Source organism: Apis florea, unplaced genomic scaffold (assembly GCF_048593485.1).
Source record: "Apis florea isolate Af1SG1 unplaced genomic scaffold, ASM4859348v1 contig_2980_pilon, whole genome shotgun sequence".
NCBI lineage: Eukaryota > Metazoa > Arthropoda > Insecta > Hymenoptera > Apidae > Apis > Apis florea.
Window position 1 is genome coordinate 104910 of NW_028256683.1, and position 18467 is coordinate 123376.

Sequence of the window (18467 nt, forward strand, 5' to 3'; positions counted from 1 at the left end):
AGATCTCTGTATGCTCTATTTACAAAATTTGATTTCGCACAAAAAAAAGGTGAGCACAGATTGTTATAATAAGTTGAATAGTATATCGACATCATATTTTATGACGTAGTACATTCACATATTCTTGATAACGTAATAGATTGAATCTACATTTCATGGTTATATTTTAACGTGACCATGCGTCATGATTTTTACTCAAACTTTAGACTACCATACCACAAATAATTAATAAAATTCAATCGGTTTCTCACTTTCCGAGCAAAAGAATAGCAAGAATCAGAAGTTGTGGAAAACAACTGGAGAGAACAATTACACAAAGTTTCGTTGAGATCATCGCGTTCGATGAATATTGCCTCGTCAATGCACGCGGAATACACATCCAACTAATTACCAAAGACAGAACTTGCGTCGATTTAGCATGCCGAATCGGTGGTACAGCCTCGAGGGCCGTTGCAAGCCGGAAACAAAGCGAGAAGCGCGAATGCTCGGAACAATATTCCCGATCGAGAGTAACGAAGGAACTTCCGCGAATTTTCCAACCATCTCCGCTCAAACAAAGCCGTATATGTTCGCATTATATATATCTTACGTTCTCGTGCGCACAATGAATGGATTTGTACCATCGTGTAAACGACCCTCGCCATCGTTCCACGTCGAACGAATTCATCGGTAAATATTTCCAATTCGAATTCTCTCGTTCGAAATCAGTGTATAAATTGTATAAAAAGAAAGTGAACTTGATTAACTATTATCACACGATAAATGCAATACACAATTGCTCGTCTCTAAATTCCGTTCTAAACTAGATTAAACGTCCGTCACGGTTTCAATTATTATCGACTCCGTGAGACGGGATGGACGGTTACTTGGATGGACTCTCCAAGAGATCTTTCCATTCGTTTCTGTCCAAGGCATGTCGAATGTAGACATTGTTGGTAATACGATAACGGCGAGGGTAAAACATGCTTCTCTCTCTGTCTAGCTTGGAAGATCGTGAGGGGCTTCCACGCACGAGTGACACGTTAAGAGGATTCGATTTTGTGGTATTTCTGCAACGAGGAGGGGGGAAGGCTTTCTTTTCTCTTATTGTCGTCGGACAGGCTAGTTGACTTGTTCGAGTGTTACTTATGAAATTTGATTTGTGTAATCGAGTTAAGGCAGATGAAAGACGTCTATCAAGGATTACAGGGTTTTCCGCGTATTCGATTCGAGATTTTATTAATAACGGAAAGGAGACAAATTGAAATTATTTCAATTAATGGCAATAGATAATGATTAAACTCACCGAAAAAAGTAGGGCGGCAGCTCGACGAGAAAAGTGTCTCGAGTCGTCGTTCCATCTCGCCTCGAAAATAGATCTGAAACACGAGGAGTTTCCTTTTTTACTCGTTCAAACATTAAAACAATTCCCCTTTCGAGTGACGGTAGCAGATAAAAATCGTGTTAACAATCGAACGACTCTGTCCACGAGAGGGGAAGCGATCGTTTATCCGAAAGACTCGATCGAGACGCAGTTATTCAAATATTTACGCCGCGATCCAGTTTTAAACATTTAATCCGATTGCGGTGTTTCACAAAGGCAGAGCATCGCCTTTGCCCCCACACTCCTCCCACATTAATGCAAATCTTCCGCGCGTAAATCCCTATTTTCCGCGCGTATGCAAAGAAGGGTGGCGGCCACATTCGCGTATTTCACGTTTCACGCTACATATGCCGCCCCGTGATTTTATATTTCATTTTGAAACGCGATTTTATCCCGGAATTCCGGCCTTCCTCCGATTCCTCCCGCCTGTTTTAATAGGTTTGGCCGGGCGTGGAGACGGTTTACGATCGTCGGCCGATCGCGCGCCGTTTGCCACCGCCGAAAATAACGACCCTGATTGTTTCAAATGCCCGAAAGAAATAATGGAGGTGCATTAAGGGCCTCGATGAATCGGGCGCGAAAATTAATGGATGTTTATCGTTGCCTGCGTATCGTTCCAAGCGTGATTGTCGTTTCAGAAATTGTAATTATAGGGATCATTAAGTTATTAGGCGGAGAAAAGTATTCTTTTTCCACTTTTTTAAAATTGATATTTATCTTTTAATTTATAGATGTAAGAAACTTGTACTCGTTGAATTTTCTAAGATTATTAACAATATTCGCGTGTAAAGTTCGCCTCAAACATTAATAATTATTACTTTATACGATATAATACAATTGTATTAGAGTTACAATTGAAAATTCACAAATTGAAAATAAAGTTTATCGCGACAATTTTCCTCCTTTGCTACATATTAAATCGATGCCGGCTTCAAATTATGCTATCGCGTCGTGTTATAAAGAAGAAGAAGAAGAAGAAGAAAAAAGAGAGAAATTAAAGGGTGAGAGAGGAAAAGGTGGCGTAAAATCGCGCAATCTACGAGCCAAGGACACGGTGTTACTTCTTATTTCAGGATTTATCGGCACGAGCTACGTGCCACGTTTCGAAACTGTTCCACGGTCGCGCGCCTTAAACGCTTACCTCTTGATTGAATGCCAGGAGCGACAGAGGTCGTAAAGAAGGTTTAGAAGCAAAACAGTAATGCCTGTTTCCTTGGCAAGCATTGACAGCGCCCCTAGGCACACGCTGCTCCATACATAAGCCGTCGGCTGCCTGGAACAAGAAACAAGAAAAATTTCATTTCAAGCATTTAGAGAATCTGATCGTTAAGAATGGAATCGTGTAATTGGTTGTACTACCATTAAAAAGCTTTTTAGTACGGATTTAATTGGCACGACCACGGTTTTGTGAATTTGTGAATTATTCTTTTTTTTTTTTTATTTAATCGTATGCCACGTAACACTTGAAAGGTATACACTCGTGTTTTTTAATTATAATTGATATCGTTGCCTTCAAGAATTTATTTTATCACGAGCTGTATTTCCGCAATGATCGTCGCAAACCACTAATTCAACTAAGACGTTAAGAATATTTTCTTTGTTTTTAACACGAGAGCGTAGCCGAGAATACACGTAATACACAACAAAGAAAACTTATGTACAAAAGGATTTGCGTCTCGCTTGGGCAAACTTTGTTTGGGTCGTGGCAGTAGACTAAGCTTCTGCTTACATATTTTGTCTTTTGGTATACTTTATGAGGATAAGGCGATGTTTCCAGCATGGCTATAAACAACTTAAATGTGGACCTATTCCTAATGGTATTTGAAGAAATGAATAATCTAACGAGGATTACATTTAAATCATTACATATAAAGGAATCGTTTTATTTTTATCTTTGGAAAATTTAGAAAAAAAAAAAAATATTCTGAAATTTATCTCATATCTTTAGTATTCTCTTCCACCTTTTACTTTATTTAATGCTTGAATTTTATCGTTGAATAAATTTTTTTGGATTGTAATATATTATGTGTATTATTTCAACTGACATAGTCTTCTGAGAAAAATGGAGAACCATTCTTTTAGTGACATATATGCATTGTTCTAGGTGTTAAACGAGCAGTAACTTCAGAATACTGCTGTATCATCTCTATGTTGGATCTAGCTATGCGAAGCAAGAAACAAGAAAAAATTGCTACAATTCTTTTAACTAAAAAAAAAAAAAAGGAAAATTGTACTTTGAATATTTCTTATATACATAAAAAAGAGCAGTATCTATTGAAGATCTTATTCGTGATAATTTGATGCGAGCTTTAAAATTTTAAGGAACAATAAGAAACTTTAGATAATCCAGTTTTTTTTCTAACTTACATTACTTTTCTTATTTACTATATTTTGCTGAAAAACAAAACGAGTATTTTATTATTCCTTCAGCAATGCAAAATAATTATGTAAAAGTAAAAATAATTCATATCATTTTATGTTTATCAAATGTTTAAAATGTGAATTATTTTATTGTATTTGTTATAAATTTGTTTGTTAAATTAAATTGCATATTTTCTTACAACATTCGTAGCAACAATGAATATTAACTTTTATTATCCTTGGAGTATACTTCAAATTTAATAAAACCGCATAAAAGAAAAATTAAGCGATATTAAATCTATCTCTTATTTTTTAACTTAATTAATATAACAAAAAACAACGAATAAAGAAAAAGTTACGTAAAATCTGTGATTCATATCCAAAGATTAATATTTTTTCGTATTAAACGTAAAATTAAATTCTATTGTTAGAAAATTTATTTATTACTTCAAGATAAAATCTCGGTTCTAAATAAAATTACCGTTGAAATTAAAAGATCGCTTGCGGAGTTAACGTATTCTGAGCAAAGTTTAACGAGAATCATTATACCGTATAATAAACTTGACCCATCTTTGTATCACACTTTGTATCGCGAATAATTATATCCATTCTTCTCGCGATACAGTCAAGTCGCATTGTGTGTTGTATCGAACAATCATGGAAAATAGTTTAAATGTAGCATAAAGGGAAGAAAATTGGAGAGAAAATTTTTCGTGATTCGCAGTGCACAATGGATTAATGAAATTCTGGAAGTTAAATTTTAATTTAAATCCACACCGTTTTATCGATACTTTCGCGAAATTTATAGTAATAAAAATTTCAATCCCTCTGCGAAACTCGTTTGGCAAATATAAGAAAATTCTTAAGGAATTTAAAAAACGTTTGGAAAAATTTCGAAGGTAATTCGAATTTGCATTTAAATCGCATTTTCGAAATAGAAGGACGTTGAATAGGAAAAATATCGAAATTAATGGAAGATCGTTGGAAAGTATAAAGAAAAAATATTACGATAGAAAAGTATAATTTACACAGAGTAGGCATTGTTTTAAATATATCTGTATGGAAATTCCAACAAATTGTAACAAATTTAAGGTTTACATACAGAGAATAATATTGAAATTTCACAAGTCCCCAGTAAAAATAATTTCTTTGGGAATAAAAAATTTGGAATTTCTGTTGATTGAACGTGAAATTGTGAAAGAGAAGTTTATAAGTTAAACTTATATTTTTCCTTTTCTCAAATGATATTAATAGACTGTGAATTTTTATAAAAAAATATCTTTTTCATAAATGTTTGTAGAAATAACCGATTATCCAATATGATATCAGAGCAATATGTTACATCATATTTTGTAGAACAATTTCCTTTTTTTCAGTTCAATTTTTTTTTATATAATTTCAAATTTAAATTTTTACATATCTATCTATTTTGATTGTATAAATATCTATAGTCTAGTTAATAAATTATGTGTTCAATATATACATATATAGATACATGGAACAAATGAAATGCTCAAAGAGATCAAATATTGCCATTCGTATCGAGAACTTTGAAATGATCAATTATTTTAAACAAACGAAATGAATGTTTCCTCTAAAAATGGAAGAACGTCGTATCGTTCGAGCTTTCGATCTTGTTCCAACAGATAACTAGAGAGATGTTTCAACTTTTGCTCGAGGTAAATTGTTATTTAAAAACTTTGTAATTTGTCATTTTAACGTGAATGATTCCCTTTCAGGGCAGAGAAAAGTTAAAGATATATCGACGATAACAATGGCATAAAGAAACTCTTGATCGTTTTTTTCGTTCCTCCGATTTCTCTCCCTCTTTCTTTCCCTATCGTGCTCGAGAAGCTAGAGTTTTACAAAAACTATTCAAACTTCTTGAAATTAAATTAAATTAGAATATCTTTGAAGCTCGGCATCGATGTGGAAACTTTGAAAAAGTCGAATATCAAAGCAGAAGGGAAACGTTCTGAACGAATGCGAAGGATAATTTTATTTTTAACGGCACAGGAAAGTGGAACAACAAAGAAACAAGAAAGAGAGAGAGAGAACAAAGAAAGGATATCGATGGTAGCAATCACGGGTTCGAGAACTTTGAAAAAAAAAAATATATATATATATATATATAAATATATTTCATGACTTTTCATTCGAATCTGTTATACAATAGTGAATTTTTTATGTTGAATTTTTATTTAAATTCAATTTAAATTTCACTCTTTCGAATTCGAAAATGTATATATGTTTTACGCTTTAAATGGAAATTCTGTTCGAAAAAGCATTGGAACAAGTAGAAAATTGTAATTTTAATTTTTAATTCAATAATTCTTCCCTCTTTTATATAGCAAAATTCATTATACCTTTTTGTGATTAACGAAGAGAGGAATAATTAAAATATCGTAAGAATTTCTTTCGTCTCAACAACATCGTTGAATATTTTTTTAATTATCTCATAATAAGTATGACTAAATAAAATTAGTCATACTTTCTTTACATTCAGAAAAATTATTTATTCGTGCAATTATTATTCCGGCCGGACGATATAAAGTTTTCCTTTTGAAATAATACAGAAATAATAATAATTTCACGGACAAAAGTAACGAATAAACATACTTCTTTCCCAACTAATGAATAAAAGAAAATTAATTGTGAAAACGGCATAATTGCTTCTGACAAAAAACAAAAAAAAAAAAAAACAAACAAATTATACAGAATAATTTATATATCCTGCTTGAAACACCCATCATTCAATCCATTTCGTCAAATAACATAATTACTCGTCGAAAATTTAAAATTATCCAATTGGACTTCTTATCTCCTATCTTTGCAGCCTAGATGGCGCCATATTCGAAGGATGGGAGGAAGCCGGAAGGCAAAAGCGCCGGCTATGGGTAAAAACAGGGAGGACGTCCAGAGCAGAGCGACGCGGCATTTCTTACAATTTACATCAAAGCTCCGTAAGTAAGATTAATGAACGGGTGTCGTAACGAGGCCGGGTGTCGAGTTCCGAGGGTGGGGGCAAAAACAGGCAGCCGTATGCCCGCGGAAGATGGAGGATTACGCGCAGAAATTATTACTTATTGGATATTCAGCCGGCAATTACCACGGAGGGGGGAAAAAGAAGTCGAATCGGAAAAAGAGCCACCGTTTCGCGAATTGTAAGTCCACGTTCCGACAAAAAGATGAACGGCCAAGGGTGAGATAAAGGTTTAAAAACGGCGAAAGGTCGTTGATCCTATGATTTATCGTGTTCAACAATAGATTCATCGCAATAGATGCATCGTTGCTGAATGCAACTATTCGTACTTGGGATGGAAGATTTCTTTATTTAACCTGTTCGATCGATGGAATGCTTATTTAAAAGGTTTCCATGTTTAAATATTCGTGGCAAGAGTTCTGATCGGCCAAATCTCGAAAAATCTTATCTGAAATAATCCTTATTGTTCCGAATTATACAAATAAATTATATGTGACTGAAACAAATGTATTGGCCATGATATTTATATTCGTGAAATAAATTATTAACGTAATAATTTGATTAATAATTTGGAACAAGATTTGATTTCATATTTTATTGAGGTTGCAATTATTGTAACAAGACTTGGTCCCGAGTTAAATAAAAAGAGACAAAAATAAATTGAAATTGGAATACATTAAATATTCATATACATCCCTTGGAAGTTATTTGGAAATTCTGCAAAATATTCAAGAATTTAAATATACCGAAGTTGAAATTTAATATACATCAATTTATTTTATTTAAAAATAACCGTTTCATTATTTTCATACGAAATTTTAATTTTAATTTTTTACCACAAAATGAAGAACAACAATTAATATAACGATATCCAACAAATAAAATATAAACGGTAATTTAAATAATTTAAATATAATAATAATAATTAATACGGAGAAAGAATTTCGAGGGAAAATTAAAATATATAATACATCAAACAGTTACATCCATGAATTTTTCACATTTAAGAATCATCGTTTGAAATTAATGTATTAAACGAATATATTAAAAGATTTCGATAAAACAATCGAAATGGATCATTGAGTGGAAGAATGTGATCAATGTAAATCATGATCCATTCAATTTCCGGATAAGTATGCGGCGAAAAAGGGGGATCAGTTTCGAGTTTAAAGGGTGGCAATTAACGCGAGTAAGGAGAAGTATCGTGGCTGAAAGGATAGCTAAACCAAAGCGGAATGGGAAAAAGGGGCGAATGGATTCCTTCGATTCCGAGACAACCGCTTTATCCTGCATCCAGCTGTCAATCGATCGACGTTACGATGGCTTTACTTTTCTTTTTCAATGTGCTTCGAATTGTTGCTCCAAGTTCGAAACGTTTGACAGCTTGAAACGTTGTGCACAGATAGAAACGTGACGTTTTTTGAAACGATTTGAACAGTTTCGAATTGCAGAAATTAAGTTTAAGTTGGCAAAACAGTCTCGCCGGTACAAATCTATTTTAACATTACATTGAAATATCCGATTCGAGAAATTGAGATGGAATTAACGATTTAGTTAGTTCGAATTTAGCATCAAGATTAATTTAGAAAAGTGAAAAACAAAAATAAAAGAAAATAAAATGTTTAAATATAGCTTTGTATGAATTAAAATATACCATTTACAATATTCATCAATCAGTGATGATTATATATTTTGGAGTATTGAAATGATAAAAAAAAACTGTATATATATAAGATTGGCATTGATTTAAATGTAAAATGTATGCAATTATTTTATAAATAATTTCCTCCTTTTCCTCCCATCTTTAATTCTAAATAAAACCTAGCCAAATTAATTCCTACAATTGAAATCGTTCAGTTATACAAAACAAATGACAAGAGAAAAATTTTCCACGCAACATACACAATATTCGATATAATCTCTATCACTCATAAAAAGAAGATATACACATTCTCTTCAAAAACATTCTTTTCCATTAGAATTCATCTTCAACCCAAGCAATTTCCCCTAATACGCCAACGATGAACGACTAATTACGACTTTTTGAATTCTCGAAAGAAAAAAGGAGGCCGTTATCCGAAAACTGAGAGATCTAAGGATCCAGCGCGAGCACAGTAATGTTCCCTCTAACGGTCGAATACGACGTTCAGTAATTCGACGAACGATGTCACTGATTTCGAACAATGAACGTTTGTTCTCAAACGTTTCTCTACCGCTTTCTCTCTCCCCCTTTCTCTCTCTCTTTCTCTCTCTCTCTCTCCCTTCCTCAAAACAAATATTCATTCGAGATTCATTACCTAAAAGGGTTGACACACTGACCCGATTCGACGGCTATTTAAACGGACCAGGTTTTCCTCGTCGTTTACGCGCTATGCTCCTTCGTTTCTCTCGATATACCGCGTATTTTACACAACTCGTGCCGCTATCTCGATATTTGTTTCTCTTTTTCTCCCCATCAAAGAGAGAGAGAGAGAGAGAGAGAGAGAGAACGCGCTCGAGAGAGTCTGTCTGGTTGATATCGATTGCGATGGGAGGGGTTGATTCTCCCTCATTTCAAACAGACCCCTGTTGGTTCGCGAGAAGGTTCAAGTTTAATTACACCACCGTCCCGTGTGGAAATTAATTTGAACGAAACGCTGTTACTTTCGTTGAATTACGTTCTCACGGTGGAGGTCTCGGATTCGAAAAATCGATCGTAACATTGGATAAAAAAAAAAAAAGTTCAAAGTTGGCCTTCCAGTGGAAATGGATTTTCAGATTTCAAATTATGTCAACGTATGTTTTTATTGCTTGTAAGCTTGTTATTGTTGCTACATCTTGTTACACACAAAAGTAATTAATAGTGTGTTGCTTTCTACAGGTAATAGAAAGGGTAAGGGAAAATCCATTAATCTTTCGTTGTGCTTCGTTTCGAACGCGCTGAAATGAAAGGAAAATAATCGAGACGATAACGGAGAACGATTTATTAACTTATCAAAGATAATTGATGAAACTATTCTTCTCGAACCGAATATATATTTTCTGAAGATCTTTTGAAAATATTCTTTTATTAAAAAAAAAAAATCCCTTCGTTCTTTTTCGAAGCTGCGTTTAAAATATTTGAAATTCCACGTATCATCCGTCTTTGAAGTAAAATCGAAAAGTTCTACGTATCACTTTGAAGATTTAGAGACAAACTTGGAAAGCTAACTTACAATATTTATCCAACCAAGGAGGAAATGACAAAACTTTTCAGTGTTCTCGGATATTTCGAAATGTTACATAAAATGTTTTAACTACTAAGGGAGTCGGTAGCTATTATTCATCTTATAGAAAGAAAAGCAAAAAAGAAGCAGCACAGGAAATAATAAGCTTAAAAAACTTCAAAGAAGCACATTAATATGGCAGGGGATGTCAATCCGACGATGTCAAACCACTCCCCTTCAAAGACCACTCCCCGTTTCAGTTAGCCGTTACATCGCTTACCATGCATAAGTCCGGAATCCTCTTAGAGGGACGATAAAAAGATTTTCGTGGTAAGTTCGCGGGATCGTGGCCGTAAGTACTTTATATTTTCACGTTTAAGGATCGATATAAACGACCGGGGGGCGTAATATAGGGGAAAAAGTTGGGGACGAAGCCATCCAGTGAGCTGGGACCATTGCTTCAGAGTGGATTAGTTTAGTTTATAATTTCCATACACTGGCCAGGCGATCATGAGAATGAATGGGCCACTGTTTTGACGTCAGACTGGCATCATGCCGACGTGTGTATAGTTACTAAAACGGTGCTATGGAATTACGAGTGTATCATGCCTCTGACACGCTTATCTCATTAGATTTCTCGCAACTTCGATAAAGAGAATGAAAGGAAAAGATCACAATCTTTGCGTAGATAATCTATGTGATGATAAATGAAAATATTTGAATATTTTACAGAAGACTATCTAATTTGAATGTAATTAATATGAATACAATTTAGATTGATAGAGTAGTAGTTTGTTCTATTTATATTTATAATTATTCTGAGAGTTTTTAAGATAAAAGATAGTGAATTTAGAGTCATATAGAACCATCCAAAGCATAAGATGATCTTTTTAATAATAGTATATATATATATATATATTTTTAAAAATAATAACACTCTACTTCCCACATAGTTCATCTTTATCTGATCAAATAGATATTGTGTATCATTGGCACACAACTTTCATTGTATTAATTGCATTGTTTCATTGTTTGTTCAAAATTTTATTACTATATTAAAATTTGTGCCATCAATGTAATCCTCTTGTATTCATTCTTTAAATTACCAATGATATTCTTTTTGTTTAGAATAGTGAATAAACAAAGGGAAATAATAATAATGAAGGTGCACGAGAAATGATAAAATCTAGGTCAGCGTCATTGCTTCGTGTTAAATAATCGTTTTAGAATAAAATTCCACTCACCCATGATAAGCTAGAAAGGACAACAAGAAGAAGATGCACGCGAGTACGTCTGCTCGTCCTACGATCCCAGTTACCTGAAACACGAACGAAATCATAATGAAGATCTGGCAGAATGCATATATTACGATGATGAATAATATATATATTGTACAAAAGTAATATAATAACAGTTCATTTTTGAGTATCACATATTTTAGTATGTAATCAATTAAGAATTATTTATTTATATTCCTAAAAAATATAAGCATATTTGATGAAATGGAAAAAGAATAAAACGTGATATAATTAGCCATGTATTTTCGTATTCATTAAATTGAGACGCTTGTTCAATTTATTACCATGAAAATTATTTATAGAAATAAATTTCACGCGAAATACGATGAAATATTTTTACGCTGGAGACTTATAACAGATATTATTTTAATAATGATATTGTGTCACTAAATTCGTATTGAAATCGAGATAATATCGAAATCAATATAAATATTATGAAAATTAAAATGATTATCAACATCTCTTCGTTCATTTCATATAATTTTTCTGACAATTTGTAACTCTGCTTTATTGATTACATATACTATATATTATACTATCATATACATTATTTATCGTAATCTAGTATATAATTTATTGAATACTTATTTTAATTTTTAAATTTCTAGCAATCATACTATATAATATTAAACGTATGAGAAACATATTTATACTAACTGCTATAACGATTTCTATTTTATTTATATTTATATTCATATGGCAATGCTTTCACGTTCGTTATCGCTCTATTTTATTTCAATATATCTCGTATCTCTTCGTCACGCGATAGATTTGTAGACGTGATCAACTCACGATAATATACTCCATTTGTTTATAATTCACGATTTATATTGTCCGCAATTTTATCCATCGTCAACATAAAATATTACGTAGTATATTATTGACATACACTTAATAATAATCCTTCATAGACACAACTTATCATTATTAGAACAAAATCTTTTGCTTATCGAGATAAAACTTGAATTTTGAATTACTAATTTTTTAAAATTACGATTTATCGTTCGACAGACGACATCAATAATATGGATCCTTCATGAAGTATTATACGAAGAATGTTCAAACAAAAAATGATCCTATTTTGGGATAAAATTTAACGATAATAAAATAAAGTAAAATAGAGAAGACCACGTTGGAAAACGAAAATTCAAAAGAGGGTCTCTTTCACGAGTGCAAACGATGACGAGCATGGCCATGTGAGCCAAAGAAGCGAGCAAATTGAAAGAGAAGAGGTGGCTGACAGTTATTGACAGCCACCAGTGAATAATCGAGATTCTCGAAGAATGTCTTGAAAGTTCCAAGGAGAGATCCAACATTCTCGATGATCGTCTCTACGTGTCACAGGACCATTGTCCTTCTTTGTTCCGTTTTTTTTTTATTCTGATCTATTCGCGAAAAGGAATTTCGTAGAATCAACGTTTCTAACAATTTGATTCCATATAATTTGATTCGAATATATGTAGTTCGAAATGAGGAAATCAAAATTTAATTTGATAAGCATAATAATATTTTAAAAAATCCATCGGTATAATTATTTTTAATTTAGACAAATTGTGTATGAGAGTATGATAAAAATTCGAGGATTGATTTCACATACTTAAAAAGTTGGAGAAATAAATTGTTCTACGTATAATTCATTATGATTCATATGCCCATAAATTTTCATTAAAATCGGATTTTTCGAGATACGTGCATTTCCTTGTAAAATAAAAGTATAAAAAATTCTGTGATCGATTGTATGTACTTTTTGTAAAAGATTCTCAAAGTAGTATTTATGACCGTTACTGTACATAGTTGTATATGTTATTAATCTTGATATTCAAAAATGTTGCTGGATATAAAAAAATGTATGGACCGTTCTATATTTAGATAAAAAATACAATTTGATAGTATTTTTGTTTGAATAGTTATCACGCAAATCCATTAAAATATTCGGATACTTTATGAACAATAACATTATGTACATTCTTCAAATAAAGAAAAATTATCACAGTTAGTTTCGAGTAACTAACTCTATATATCTCAAAGTATATATTTTAAGCAACAGAATAAATAACACGAAACCAATTAACTGAGACGAACAACGTACGAATTTTGCAAAAGTTCAAGTATTGTCGGATCTTTTCATTTGATTATATTAATTTCTAATATGGACGATGTGGTTTTCGAGAAATGATTAACGTTTGTCTGGGAAATTTCGAAGTTTCTCCGATACCATTAAATTTTCATCATTATTAACTGTTCTGTATGGCAATAAATTACGTCACGTTTAATGAAGCATCTTGCTACACGCGCTCGATGCGCTAATTTCATGCATTTTGTAGATGATTCAAGGAAGGATGGAAATAAAATCGATGCAGACATTGACGATCATGACTCTTAACGCGATCGACAGACAATAAATCATTTATCCTTTGATAAAACTTTTGAAAATAAATGGAAAGAAGGCAATAAAAATATCTTTTTTATCATAAGTATTTCACTTTTATTGTAGTCACTTTTATCAAGTATATACTCGTTTATGAAATTTTTTAAAAAAAAAAGGATACAAGTTTAAAAAGAATCTATATTCGAGAAAAACAAGTGAAATAACATGTTTGGTTTTCTAGCATTCAGATGTATGCCATGTCGAAAACAAGTTTATTTCTGGCAAACTAATAAAAGTTTATAAACGCATTCTACATGAAATCGATATTCCAATATCCTCTATAATCACTGCTTACAAATTTCATCATTTCAATATATAAAATACATCGTTCATTCGATCGAATTCATATTCAAATTTTTTCCACACTTCAATTCCATTATTATTATAATAATCTATCCTTAACCTTATCCTTAACTTATTTCGTGGGGATACGATATTATACGTAAGCGACTTATCACGTTTTATGAGTTATAACAACAATTCGAGGCGTGAGATTCGTCGCAGGTAAATGGGCCAAAACGAAATCGGTATAAGATAAACAACAAGTTGACGTTTTTCCTGTCCTCCGCCTTATCTACCCTAACCGCTTAGTGGAAGGAACTCCAGGAGGAGAATCTCAAACAATACTTCGTCAACGTCAAGAGGGATGAGAAAGGAGTCGAAAGTGGCCTAGTCGAGGAGCTATAAACGGAGGGGCTACTTAAGATAACAGAGATTACCCACCCTACATTGTGATAGATTCTTTCTTTCGCGCGCCTTCAATGTCCTTCGAATTGATGGCCAGGGATAATGGGTAATTTCGAAAAAAAGAAACAACCGACGAATTATACTAAGTGGCGATTCTTGTTCCAAAAATCAGGGAGGGCGAGATTAAAATTGATGATGAAATTAAAAACTTCGTCCGAACAATTTTGCAATTTTAATGTGAAAGTGAAAAAAATTCAAAAATCCATTTTGTTCTATAAGAAAACAGATATGTTTATATTTCTGGTTTATATTTTTGTTGTAATGGCAGAAAAGAAAAATCATCGAGATCATTCCATAAATAATTATCAAATACAATAATTCCTTTTTATTTTTGAATTACAAGACAAACTAAACCCACAAAGGACAAAAACAAAGATCAAAAATATTCTTCTTCTAGAACTTTCGAAATATAAACGACAAAATGATACCTAACATACCTAAACGAATCCTCGAGTTGTCGAAGATCGCCTATTCCCGCGGAAGGTTGGATTGGTTCGAGTAGGATGCCTATGCTCGATACGTTCGTTCAGTTTGCTCCAGTTTGTACTTAACCCAACTCCATTACCATCTCACTCGTTCAAGAGTTCTAATTGATTATATGAGGCGGTAGTTTCCGCAGGAGTTCGCTCGTTACTCGGAGCTGGCTTATCCATCCCTCCCCCCTCCTCCACCACCTTCTTCCTCCGTCTCCGGTTTTCTTCCCCGCGATTCCTCTTTTAAAGGGCGGGGAGTCGCGTTCCTTTTCCGCGCCTTTACTCGTAGACGCGCGTAATTAACGGGGGAGAACTCCGGTGCTTAGACTCGTCGAAACGGCCGGCTCCTTTGACTCCCTCCGCAACTCCGCCCTGCAAAGCGTTTCCCTCTTTGGATACTCGAATGTTCGAATACCAGGGCAAATTCAGGGGAGACGGTTTCATCGCTAATTTTGCCGCGGATATCGCGAATTTAGTCGGTCGTACATTCTTGATGCAGCAACGATGGAGAAATGTTTCGATGCTATTTTGCAGTGAGATTAAGTGACTTTTACTTTCACGCTTTTATTTTTTTATTTTTAATTTAAAAGTTGATCAAAGAGAAGAAAATTAACGAATTGCGTTTTATATCATAGCGTATAACATAAATATATCTGTAATTGCGATAGGCAAATGATTCTATTCTTCAATTTTTGGCTAGCCAAATTCAAGCTAAGATTCTGTGCTGCCTCTAGCGGTTGAAATTAGAAACGCTTTTAATTTTAATCGATTGAAACGACACGAAGAAAGGGGAACACGTGAATTTTTATAAATTAATAAATTTATAGATAAACATGTTGATTAATATATTTGTGTCAATAATATATGGATATGCATTATCTATACTGATCTATAACGTACAATTATATAATTATATATGTTATATAGATGGGTAAGGGAAGATCAAATGTGGTTAACCCTGTAATATCAATATTCCCGCAAGTTAATTAATTACGATATATTATACGTAATAAATGATAATTTGCGAAGAGATACAATGCAAATAAAAGATAGAATTTCAATAATAACAATAATGCGATTGAAATCAGGAATTGATAGAATTAAATTTTTGTAAATAAGATATAATTCTGGATTTCTGGTAACAATCGACTGTGGAAATAGGAATCATGAATTTTTTTGAGGATATTATTTGAAATTTTGACAACCAACTCAATTTCATCGTACAAATAAAAGAAATAAAATTCGTGAAGACATAATTGAGTCGCAAAGGACTTCTTCTTATCCTCCAGATAAGGCTCTTTATTATCTTCAGTACTATAAGAAACTACTGAAGTGAATATCATATCAAAGGCTTGCTGTGAATTCTTAAGAAAAAGCTCTCAAGGGATTAGTTAATTCGACGTTATCAGACTTGTACGCCAGACCATTGTCGCGATTTTATTAATCTGATAAAATTATTATATTATACGTATTATATGAAACGTATGAAAATTATTAACTGTTCGTAGTTATTATAACGCTTGATCGTCGTTGATTTTGTAATACCAGTGAATATTTAATACCCGTTAAAAGCTGGTTTACCCACAATCGAACATTTAACTTCAAGAAATTTGTTTTTCTAAAATTATTCAATATTGGTCTCAGCAGTTCTCTCAAATATTTTTTAGTCCTAGATTTTTATAAATTCAATGGATTTTTAACGAGATTCTAAAAATTAAAAAATGATAAAGATAAGAAAAGTTTGCCTATGATCGATTGATTGAAGGCATTAAACGATAGAAAACAATAAACATTTTATCTACGCCATAAACACGCAAATCGTCGAAAATACATTAATTCATATTAATATCACGTTGACCACTAAACATCGCGTTTAATTTATCTGAAACCACAGTACGTGTGGGTAATTCAGTCGTTCCAAAAACCTACTGAAATTCAATATCTGTTCCCAAAACCGTGACTCTGTTTCCTCATAGTGCACGGATATCGATAATGACAACGTGACCTCAAAAAACGACACCTCTAGACCTCCACGTGCCTCTTTGTCTATTCATAAATGAGACACGATTCGCGCTGGGAGGCATTAGCATAAGGTTCACGAGTATCAGGAGAGATGTCTTGGACGAAAAGAAGAGAACAGACGCGATTACCTTATCAGAATCAATAACGATTCCGTGAAGGAAGGAAAAAAGAACTTTTAAAGGACATAAAAACTACCTTTTATTAGATATTTTATAAAGGGAAAAATACAAATAATAATGAACGTTTTATTTTTTACTAGAAACTTTTAGAGTAATAATAAATAATAAAGAAAAATCGAGTGAGAAAAATTTGAGGAATTTCATATGGAATAATGAATAATGATTGTGTATAAACATAAATATTATGGAATTTGTAAAACTTGTAAAACTTTTTTTCTTATTATTCTTTTTATAATTCGATAAAATCGAATTATACAAGGATAGTATAATAAAGAATTAAGATAATGTTATTTTCAATTTGTCATTTCATTTTCAAGAAGACTTGAAATCTTCATTAAACGTGATATTAAAATTACTACATTGTTCTAATATAATTTATTTTATTGTTCAATAAGCATCTATTAAAAATTGTAATAAAATGTCTATTAAACAAAACAAAAGTATCAACGTCAAATGGATGATTGAAGTATAATCGTTAATTCAAAACTATTAATATTATTGATATTATATCCTGATGATCGAAATTTTGAATACCTGAATGAATATATGAGACAGGATAAAAATATTTCTATAACCTTTCCTTTTATTCTTTTATGAAATTGCCTCGTTTGGATAATTAACAAATCACACGTTTTTCCACGATAAATAACTTACGTTTCAAATATTCATTCCATCTACAGATCTTTTGATCTATGGAATAGAAGTAAATTGATTAAATGTTCTTCTTATTCTTCCTTATAAATTATTGCACGTTTATAACTGGCAGATTTACGAGCAGAAAGAGAGAAAGGATTGAAATAAACTTTGAAATATTCTAGGTTTCCCCTTCTCGACGGTGACTCGGGAATGTAAACTTATGATGGATATGGTTAAATAGACTCGAACCGGAGGATTAACGATCGTTCCATCCCTCGTACCCAGAACGTATGCGGTATCTTCACACAGAATTCTAATTCTACGTGGTATAAATCGAGTCTCCGCACAATATACAATTATCCGTGCCTTGTAATTTTTTATTTTATATCCGTGTGATATATGTATCAAACGATGAAAATATGTGTACTTTAGATATCATTAAAAGTTACAAAAAGAAATATAGAATGTTTGTAAAACGAGCAATTAAATCGTAATCAGTAAAATCTACACATTACGCAATTACCATAACTAAGTATTCATGGAAAATAAAATTTTTATGAATATAAAGAAATGGTGTTTGAATAATTTGCTTCGTTTTTCGAAATACAAATAATTCATACTAAATTTTTTGGACATTTTGTAAATCGGATATTATATAAATTTGGTATAAATATTCAGTGTAATTGTAACATAATCGAATAAAATTTTATATGGTTGATATTTTACAAAATAAAAGTGTGATACTATAAAAATATATCGTTTTTTCAAATTTCAAAATCAACTAATAAAGTA

The 18467-nt window shown here is 32.3% G+C and overlaps 1 protein-coding gene across 1 annotated transcript in view; it reads right to left on the bottom strand.

Moving 5' to 3' along the window:
• Positions 1 to 18467, bottom strand: part of LOC100864914 (protein O-mannosyl-transferase TMTC1) — a 236909-nt gene that overhangs the window by 101789 nt on the left and 116653 nt on the right. The window contains exons 3-5 of the mRNA XM_012489393.3: positions 11137 to 11210; positions 2505 to 2636; positions 1286 to 1358 (exon numbers count right to left, since the gene is read on the bottom strand). Coding sequence (XP_012344847.1) covers positions 1286 to 1358; positions 2505 to 2636; positions 11137 to 11210 — 279 coding nt within the window. The remainder of the gene's footprint in view (positions 1 to 1285; positions 1359 to 2504; positions 2637 to 11136; positions 11211 to 18467) is intronic.